The sequence below is a fragment of the Medicago truncatula genome, chromosome 6, assembly GCF_003473485.1.
Source record: "Medicago truncatula cultivar Jemalong A17 chromosome 6, MtrunA17r5.0-ANR, whole genome shotgun sequence".
In the NCBI taxonomy this organism is placed as follows: Eukaryota; Viridiplantae; Streptophyta; class Magnoliopsida; order Fabales; family Fabaceae; genus Medicago; species Medicago truncatula.
In genome coordinates, this window is record NC_053047.1 from 962,072 (window position 1) to 972,465 (window position 10,394).

General features: G+C 30.9%; 2 protein-coding genes across 2 annotated transcripts; one reads left to right on the forward strand and one right to left on the reverse strand.

Annotated features, from left to right (window-relative positions):
• The first annotated feature begins 462 nt into the window (after positions 1-462).
• On the forward strand, positions 463-5,169 carry LOC11430247 (ADP-ribosylation factor 1). Its single transcript, XM_003618161.4, has 7 exons — positions 463-623; positions 927-1,092; positions 2,894-2,964; positions 3,476-3,595; positions 4,161-4,279; positions 4,501-4,582; positions 4,860-5,169. The coding sequence occupies exons 2-7, from the start codon at positions 945-947 to the stop codon at positions 4,863-4,865; spliced, it is 546 nt and encodes a 181-aa protein (XP_003618209.1). The 5' UTR covers positions 463-623; positions 927-944; the 3' UTR covers positions 4,866-5,169.
• A 926-nt stretch (positions 5,170-6,095) lies between these two features.
• LOC120580943 (uncharacterized) lies at positions 6,096-7,259 on the reverse strand. Its single transcript, XM_039835296.1, has 3 exons — positions 7,047-7,259; positions 6,435-6,733; positions 6,096-6,339 (listed from the first exon to the last, which is right to left on the reverse strand). Exons 1-3 carry the CDS (start codon positions 7,122-7,124, stop codon positions 6,096-6,098), a joined length of 621 nt encoding a protein of 206 aa, XP_039691230.1. The 5' UTR covers positions 7,125-7,259.
• Positions 7,260-10,394: the final 3,135 nt, after the last annotated feature.

Here is a 10,394-nt window from a genome sequence, read left to right on the forward strand (position 1 = left end):
CCTTTAAAATTTTATTAACATTACATTAGAGTTGTGTATCCCTTAGATACAACTATTATCATATTAATAAACATTTTTTAGAGTACGAATAATATTTAAGCCTTAGAAAAAACTACCTAACTTTTTCCATTAAATTTTAAAAATAAAAAAGTAACTCAAGAGAGTAAATATAGGAAGCTAAAAAATAGTGTAAAATAAAAAAAGTAACGATACATAGACATCCTTAGGTGATAATACACCCTTTGACACCTACCCAAAAATCTGACACCTAGTCACGTAAATCCCGCTCTAGCACACTTTCTCTTTTCTCTCCTCTTCTCTCTTCCTAATGCATGAGATGTACAAGAATGTATGACAATAAAAAGTGTCAATGTATCATTACTAAAAAAAACTCCATTGTCGAACATTAACCAAACATTTATAGATCGCTTATATTGACCAATCACAAGTCACAAAAACAAAGCAACCCAAAACGACTACGTTTTATCAAAACGACGCCGTATCAAAAACATTCTGATTTTTCACTATTACATAAACGTTACAATCATATTCATCATTTCTTTCTCTCTCAAATCGCGTTTCGCTCTTCTCTTCAAAATATCTCAGATCGAAGAAAAAAAGAGGTAAATTTCATTTTCATTTCAATTTCACTTTAATTTCAATTTCACTTTCAATTTCAATGTTAATTTTCATATTGTTGAATTGCTTTCGGTAAATTCAAATTAATTTTCTTCGATCTATCTCAATTTCAATTATGATTATTGATTTTCATTTTTATTTCAATTTGAATTTTCTTCGATCCGTTTCAATTTTAGTTACGATTGTTGAATTTGATTTGATTTTGCTTTTTTGTGATTGAATTGATGAATTTTTTTGGATCTGATTGAAATTTGATGATTGTTGATTATGGATCTTGTGGATCTCAGCGATTTGTGTAGGTGAAAATGGGGTTAACGTTCACGAAGCTGTTCAGTAGGTTGTTTGCGAAGAAGGAGATGAGAATTTTGATGGTAGGTCTCGATGCGGCTGGTAAGACTACTATTTTGTATAAATTGAAGCTTGGAGAAATCGTTACTACCATCCCTACCATTGGTTAGTTCAATTCCCTTTCTCTGTATTCATTTTTAAGAATGTCTTTGTCGACGTGTTCAGTGTCCGTGTTCATTGTCCATGTCATGGTAGGTGTCTGTCTTAGTACTTTGTTGATAACGATACCTTGTGTTATAATTTTGTAGATCAATGATTACACAGGTAGAACATATCGTTAAGATTAACATAATACACTCTCTGGTCTCAAATACAAGTAACGATTCTTTTTTCAGATTCATTAAGTATATGTTTGGTTCCATTTCTAGATTGGTCAAAAAATTAATGGAGGTGTAGAGTTGATTCTGACATGTTTGGTTGCATTCAAGTAGAAGCTTTTGATTCTAGAATTGATTCTTAAACACAATTATAATTCAACTCACTTTTACATGAATGTATCCTAAGTCCAAACACAAATCTCATTTTTCATTCGAATCAATTTTACAGAATCAATTCACTCAAACTAAATTTTTGCCACGATAGAACCAAACATACACCGAGTAATTGATTTATCTGGTTTATAATATAGACTAGATATAGACCAAATACATTAGTTATTCAACAAACGGGAAAAAAATATTTGCTTATATTTGAGATCGGAGGGAGTACAACCTCTGTCATAGGATTGTTACTAAATCATGACAATTAAAAAAAATGGGTTGTTATATGAATTTTCTATTCTTTGAATTTATATGTCAATGATTAATTACACATGAATATAAGGCAAGCGGTCTACAAGCTGCGCCGCTAGGCCTTTTTTGAAAATTGCATTGTTTTTAGAAGTTTGACATCTAAGAGGAAGGATTAATTTATTGGAAAATGATTTATGTTGCGAAAAAGTCATGCGAAAGAAGGCCCAACAATCTTTGATTTCTGATTAAAAACCAACTGAACCATTTCTGAATTTTTTAACTGGAAAGTGTGTCTAGTTACCTTCGTATGCAAAACCTTGCAGGCCATACATCATTACTCTAATTTATTCTCTATCACAATCATCATTGCTAGTTACAAAAAGTGATGCAAAATATAATCTTCATCGCTAGTTACAAAAAGAGATGCAAAATAGATAGAGGTATTTTGGTAAGAAATAATTAGTGAAGTTGAAAATTTGAGAGTTCCTTTAAAAAGAACCGTGAACAATTATTATTTCAAGAGGGTCATATGTTAAGGGATAAAAGTAGTATTTTTTTCTCTTTCTTTTCAAATATATGAATGAATAAACAAATTCGTTCCAATTTTAGTTTTGCTTAGGGGTGGGTTAGGGGTGTCATGGCAAGGAAGTTTGATATATGGTTATTGGTAATAGTAATACTGATTAATTATTAATAAATGACCATTTTTATAAAATTTGGACTTACTATGATCGAAGACTAGTGGAGTTACTGCTGCAAGTAAAGTGCATCCCCTTAGGCGTTCTTACTCTAGTTTAATGCATGATTTTGTCCACAAGTCCTTGCGCCTCCACTTGTGTATGTGAGTTTCCAATGACTCTTGCCATTTCGTCTATCTACCAAAACGAAAAGTGCATCCCCTTAGGTAAAGATCAAATGGTTCAGATTCCAAAATTTGAGCAAAACATATTTAAATCACTAACTTAGGAATGTTAGTTGTCTGATCTTTATCTAACAACTTTGATTTGTCCGACCCTTGGCAATTAAGACATTGCGAATTGGGTTTTGATAAAAAATATTTTGTACTGTTAGTTAACTAGCAATGAGGCCTACACGATGTGTTTTTTAATGTACTTATGCCATCTTATGGCTGGATGTCTATAAAATAAAATAATTTGAGTCATTTCTATCTACAGGATTTAATGTTGAAACCGTGGAGTACAAGAACATCAGCTTCACCGTGTGGGATGTCGGGGGTCAGGACAAGGTACAGTTCTCTTCTGTGTCGATTTATGCTTGTTTGTTCTGGTGCAAGAAAACCAGTAGAGGTCATGCATGGCTATGAACGATTCACAATCTTAAACAGTTTTCATTGTCATGACTCTATTCAAGCTTTATAATCCAGGATTGTTGCACCTGCATGTGGTGTATTATGTGTTTGTTCCACTATTATGAAGGGACAAAGTGAAGAATAAAGGGGGAGATGAGTGAGTGGGTTGTCGTATATAGGCGTTCTTGCTCTAGTTTTATGCATGATTTTCTTTTCTGATGCATATCATTTGCTCAAATTGATGTATCTATTGCTACATCGTTTCATATATGGTATCACTACGTGAACCTTTCTTATTTTGATCAATGTTTGAATACACCTTTTCAGCAAGTCTTATGTACTGTGTATGGCTGTGGTTTTTGCTTACTGGCCCATGTGTATTCCATGACAATTTATTTTTTTATTCTTTTTTTAATATAACGAGGGATTATGCTATTTCCATCTGCAGATCCGCCCATTGTGGAGGCACTACTTCCAGAACACCCAGGGTCTTATTTTTGTGGTTGATAGCAATGATAGAGACCGGGTGGTTGAGGCAAGGGATGAGTTGCACAGGATGTTGAATGAGGTAAACTGATTTTATAGAGATGCATCCTTTGTTATTTATCTTGTAGGATTTTAGTATATCAAATCCTTTGTAGTTCACTTTTGCATGTTTTACAAGTTCTCTAAAAACATAATACTTTGTTTTTGTGGGCTTTCTTCTTGCTAAGCTAATGTGCATGCTTGATAACACTTTTTTTGGTGGATATAATTACAATACTTTAATAGCTTTCCTAGGAAACTAGCAAAAATAATGTTTTAATTATCGTTCAAGACCTTGATAGCAACTCTGTAGACTTAATGGATGTAATTGGAGTTCTATGTGTGTTACTGAATTATCAACCAAGATTTTATTGTATGTTTGTTTTTGGTGTTCTTAATGGCTTATCTCTTGTTGTTTATTCATAGTTTCGCACTATATGGTTTGCACGGTTTTGCCCTTTCCTCTGCTGATGTTTGTTATATAAACTTTTCTTATTTATTTTGTTTACCATTATATATAATTAAAGGCTGTTAAAATTAAGTGATAGTCTTAAGTATATTGGAAATATAATGTTGGTATGTGAACCTGGATGGTAATTTTGTTTCAGGATGAACTTAGAGATGCTGTTTTGCTTGTTTTTGCCAACAAACAAGATCTTCCAAATGCAATGAATGCTGCAGAAATAACTGACAAACTTGGACTTCATTCTCTCCGCCAACGCCACTGGTATGTAGATCTGATCTTTTGCATTGAAATAAATTCTCATTTGTGTAAACCTTGAGTTATCTCAACTAGTTGCCTCAATTATGATTTAGCATTTTCTTGCATATATATACTATCTTGGAGTTGGAGTGAACTTTGTGAGTTTTGTAACCAGATTAACTAATCACCAAGAGACGTGCATGGGTGAACATCCATTTTTAATGCAATGACTTGATTTATTTCAGGTATATTCAGAGCACTTGTGCAACTTCTGGAGAGGGTCTTTACGAGGGTTTAGACTGGCTTTCTAACAACATTGCAAGCAAGGTAATTCATAATGCTATACACTTATGTAGATGATACTAGTTGTATGATCTGTATCATTGTCTACTTGGTAATTTTTAGTGATCACTCTCCATCCTCTTGTTTTTCTGGAACAAATTGTATTATAAGTATGCAAAGGTTAAAAGGAGAAATGTAATATGTTAAGGAAAACTGAACTAGTATTATCTGCATCAAAAGTCTGTCTTCAAACGCTTTTAGACATGACATGTATTATTTGTATATATAAGGTGACTAACCTACCTTTTTTATGTTAACTCAGGCATAATGAGACATTTGAACAATTTTGGGTGTGATCTGATCATTTCCTGAGTCTGGTGGTTCTTGAAGAAGGATGCTTTTCCTTTCAAGTGAATATTGTAATAGAGGAATGATTGTTAGAAATATTCTCCTCTTCAGTGTTACTTGGGTTTGTATGATTGCTTAAATGAGCTAATACTTTTAGCTGTAATTGGAACTCCTGCAATCTGTTTTGGTGTGCCTTCATGTTAATTTTACTAGTTTGATTATCGGTTGAATAATTCTGCAGGTTCTGTTTTTGGATTATTACCAGTAATAATTTTGTCTTGCAATTGATGAAGCAGAATACGAAAAATGCAACTAGATAGCATAAAGTAGAAGAGTTTAACTAGATAGCATAATTCAAGAACTGCATGTTTAGATTCAACAGCTATCCAAATTTTAAAACAACTTTCTCTTATCTAGCATGGTGTCATATTTGGATAAATAGAGCATTTATTGACTTAAAATACATTATAAAATCCTCCAAAATATTCCTTCAAAAAAAAAAAAAAAACTCCAAATATTAAGAGTATATTTTCTCTAAGATTGTCGCACTTGTCTTCCATCGAACTACTTTCATTCTTAAAAAATATCTCAATTGTCCTATGTCTTTTGGCTAGAAATATTGAAACAAATGGTGTTTGAGATACTAAATACTACTATAAGTTTATGATCATCTCTGGTATGACGTAATTTTCATAAATAATAAGATATGTAAAGTCTAGTTAAATTGAAAGTATCAATTTACTAGTTGGAACATGAAACCTCGCAGTTGTATGTGTGAGTTTTAAATGATGCTTGTTATTTCGCCTACACATCATTAAAGTTTACACATTAGTAAAATAAAGTTCTAGTTCATACAAAAGTGTTTATAAACACAATGATTTGTTTCATCATCATGCTAAATTGTACATGATTTGTCCAACACTCAATCTATCCTTTGAGATTTTATTATTGGTCGTACAAGGTTCAACTGCGGGGAAAACAGACAAACCATTGCAATCCAAATTAAACTACATTGAAAAAAATGTGGCAAATGGCATACGAGAATCACGAACACAATAAAGCTAGAGCAGTAATAAACAATTTTAATCGAAACAAATCTTGATACATAAATCTTAAAAAGAAATTTTAGGAAGTCAAGGAAACAAATATGTAGAGATAAAGCTTAAAAAAATTGATATATAAACTGAAAACATAAAACAACTTTTAATTTTCATATTGACCTGCACCTCCTTATTTTCATTTTTTTGAAAGAATATTGATCATCACTTCTTGTGTTGCTGCTTTCACCATATTCCAATTGATAGCCACCTAGAATCGGAGAAAGTCGTCGTTTCAGAGGAATGGGAGGACGAGAAAAAGAATAGTTAGGTAAACGGATGTCCTCTGCGTTTGGGGGGTCTCCTACGACCATGGCATCGGCCTTCATCATGTTCATTTTAAGAACAACGATAATTCTGTTAAAAACATAAACGAGATAGATAGTTAATAAAGGCGTGTAATGTAGAATAAAAATGATAATTGTGTAAAAATAGAGGAAGTGATGCATTACTTGTCTCCACTGTCCAAAGTTCTGCAACAATACTGCATCAACCTTACAATTGACCCAACACGGTACCCTTCTCGAAGGTATGTTCTTGAGAGCGATACACTCAACAAGGCATAGTGTGCATTTTGACCATCCCATAAGAGTAAATGAGGTTTGTTACATAGTCCTTCGGTTATCGGGAAATTTACAATATGTAAAATTTGCATAAGCATATAAGGCTTCTCTCCTTTTAGTGTGCCTTCTTTGTGAACGAAGAGTATGTCATGGATAGCATTAGAGGTCAAATTGACATCTGAGAAAGTCTGAAATCAAAAAACAAATAAGAATCAAGTAATTAACTATATACTTTCATACCTCCAAAAAATTATCAAGTTTTATTGTTATCACGGTTGAAAAACAAAAATTATAAAGAGTAAAACGGTATTTAACCCTAAAGATTGATAATACGTCGGACTAGAAATATAAGTAACCCTAAAAATTGTTTTTTTGAAAAACGAAAAAATCAATAATATGTAACCCTAAAAATTCTTTGAAAAAACAAGTAACCCTAAAATTCCTTGAAAAATCAATAATATGTCCCTGAAAATTGTTAAAAGAGGCAAAAAAGAACATTACCGATTTATATTTCTCTTGGGAAGTAGTCTCCACATCAATCGCAAGGGACTTCATCTTTTTTAGGGTAAGAGGATCCATGAAGGAAAGGTATAAACTTTGAAGGAAAAGAGTAAAAGGTGTGTGAGGGGTTTATGAGTTTGAGCAGAAAACTGATAATAGGGTTTTGAATGGATTTTCGATATATATCCCCACTTTTCTGAAGTTTGTTACAAAACCCACGGGCCTCTCTTGAATGGATTTTAGTTTTAGATTTATATTGTTAATTAAATTACTAAGTTAATTAGTTTTGAGCCATAAATTAATATTTTCTGTTAAGTGTTAACTCTGTTAAAACCATTTGTAGGCATATGCTTACGTTCCAAATTATAATATGAAATTTTCTCTAATGAAACAAAAAAGTTCCAAAAGAAAGTGCGACCATTAATCCATGGTTTTTTTTCTAGATTACTCTATTTTGTTTAGAGGGTAATTTACCCTCTCATGATATCAACCAATCAAAATGTAATATACATTGGCAACATTAAATGTCATAAATGAGTCAATTTTTTTCTAAAAAGAGAATCAATTATAATCATAAGGTAACTTTTAATACTTTTAATTTTTATTTAATTATAGACATGATTACATTAGAGGTCCTTTATCTTATTTATTTGTTACACTTAGGTCCTTTATCTTTATTTTTTCCGCTTAGGTCTTTTATCTCTTATAAAAGCACATATACATCATTTTTCTCATTTTTTTTATTAAAAAAAATACATAATTTTATTTTTTAAAATATATTTTTATTAAAAATGAAACAAATCCAGAAATATGATGAAGATGATATCTTCATCTTCTTCCTTTGAATCTTCATCATCTTCATTGAATCAAAAAAATTTCTACACAAATATATCTCAAAATATCATGAATTAATGTTATATCCACCTCAAATCTTCTTTTAAACACAAAAATCAAAACCCTATAGAGAAAGAGATTTAGTTTCATCACAAAAAAAAAGAGATTTAGTTATATAAATTGTCACGCTGTATATTATTATTATTATTTTCTAACTCAATATTCAAGCCCGACATAAAAATAACCCCAAAATTGAGAGCAGCTTTGCACATCAATTTTGTTGTTTTCAGAACAATCTTAACTTTCTTAAAGCCCAACCCTTCCGCTAGTGACTAAGCCTCCACCATCCGCCTTGCAACATTTGTGAAATTAAGGTTTTGATTTTTGTGTTTAAAAGAAAATTTAAGGTGAATATAACATTAATTCACGATATTTGGAGATATATTTCAGTAGAATTTTTATTTGTTTAAAGAATATGATGAACATCTTCATCATATTTTTGGATTTTTTTTTCAGTTTTAATAATAATATATTTTTAAAAATAAAATTATGTATTTTTTAATAAAAAAAATGCGAAAAAGATGTATATGTACTTTTAAGAGAGATGAAGGACCTAAACGGGAAAAAATAAAGATAAAGGACCAAAGTGTTACAAATAAATAAGATAAAAGACCCATAATGTAATATTGCCTTAATTATATTTTGGTGTTCAATCTTAATTAATTTACACTACATGACTGGCTTAGAACAATTAAAATTTCACATCAAATTTATTTTATCTGAATGTCCTTAAATTTATCAGTTATATTCATAAAATTTCTTCTTCTCATTTTGATTATTCAATTTTGTCGTTCTCAATTGCCGCATTTTTCAATTTTTGTGAGAATCGTCATCGTTCGTTTGATTTCAAATATCGTGAGAATTGCCGTTATTTATAGTACCACGTCAGGTATGGTAACTTGATTTTTCTTTTTGATTTGATTTTTCTTGGTTGTGAGGTAGTTAATTATAACAATTGAGTAAGTCATCCGTTGTACTTTGAGGGCTGATAACAGGTGTTGCCGTTGTGATGTTGTGGGAGTTTGCTAGCATTTCTTTGGTTGCTGCTGAAATGGTTATGTGATGAGGCTTTTGTTATTTTATTTGGACTTAAAGGCTTTTGCTGATAGTGAGACAGGTCTATGCGTGTTAACAAATTTTATTAGGTTGGCTGCTTAAATAAAAAAAATAAGTCACGATACCTGACGCGGTTCTAGAAACAACGATAATTCTCACTATAATTGGAAACTGCGGCAATTTGGAACGACAAAATTGAACAATCAAAAAGGGAAGAAGAATGAAAAAGAAACAAGAATTGATCAATATGGAAGAATAAAGAAGAAGAAATTTGAATGGAGGAGATGTTTTTGTTCTCACGTTCGGGGTTCTGGAATGTAAGAAATTTTATGAATATAAATGATGAATTTAAGGACATCCAGATGAAAGAAATTTGATGTAAAATTTTATTTGTTATAAGTCTTGTAGTGTAAATTAATTAAGATTGAACACCTTAATATAAAAAAAATAAACTAAATCATTTGCTGTTTCAAAAAAAAATAAAATTAAAAGTACTGAAAGTTACCTTATGATTAAGATTAACTCTCCTTCAAAAAAAAAAGATTAAGATTAACTATTTTATTTTTAGAAAAAATCTACTCATTTATTTGACATTTAATGTTACCTATATATATTACATTTTGATTGGTTAATATCATGAGAGGGTAACGTATGTCTCACCCATAACCAAATGACCACCATTCATATGACATATGTTAAGCCTTTAACTACGTCTTAACTTTTAGTGTGCCTTCTTTGTGAACGAAGAGTATGTCTTAACTTTCTAAACCATTTCTGTATTTATAAAAATTTGATATTTTAAAATTATTAATCGACACAAAATTAAAAACATTCTATTTGTTATCATTTATCTTTATATATTAGTACAAAAATAATATCAAAAATATGTTATGTGAATAATACACATTATTAAATTAGGTCACTTAATATTGAACGGAGGAGGTATCTTAAAACTTCCTCAACCAAGTTGACGTCATTCAGAGTAGTCTCTCAATTTTAATTTGTCTCTTAGTAAAAATATGTACGTTGAAAAATCTTTTATGTTTGTCTCTAAGAATGTTGACTTTTATGTTTGTCTCTAAGAATGTTGACTAGGACAAGGGGACAAATCTCAACATTTAGTTACGTATTACCCTAATGATGGATAAAATGAGAAGGAACTAGGGTTTGCAATTTGTTTCTATCTCTTTTGATGGAATATTATTCATCACTTACTAATATTCCATGTTTCTATCTCTTCATAAACTCTTGATATGTGGAGGAATTTTTTTAGTTTATGCCTCTATATGAATGGCTTTACAAACGGAACACTACCTTTAATAAAAGTTTCCATTGCAATATTTGAACCTTCATTGTTGTTCATGCTAGCTTTAGGTCATGCTCGTGCTCCTGGTGGAT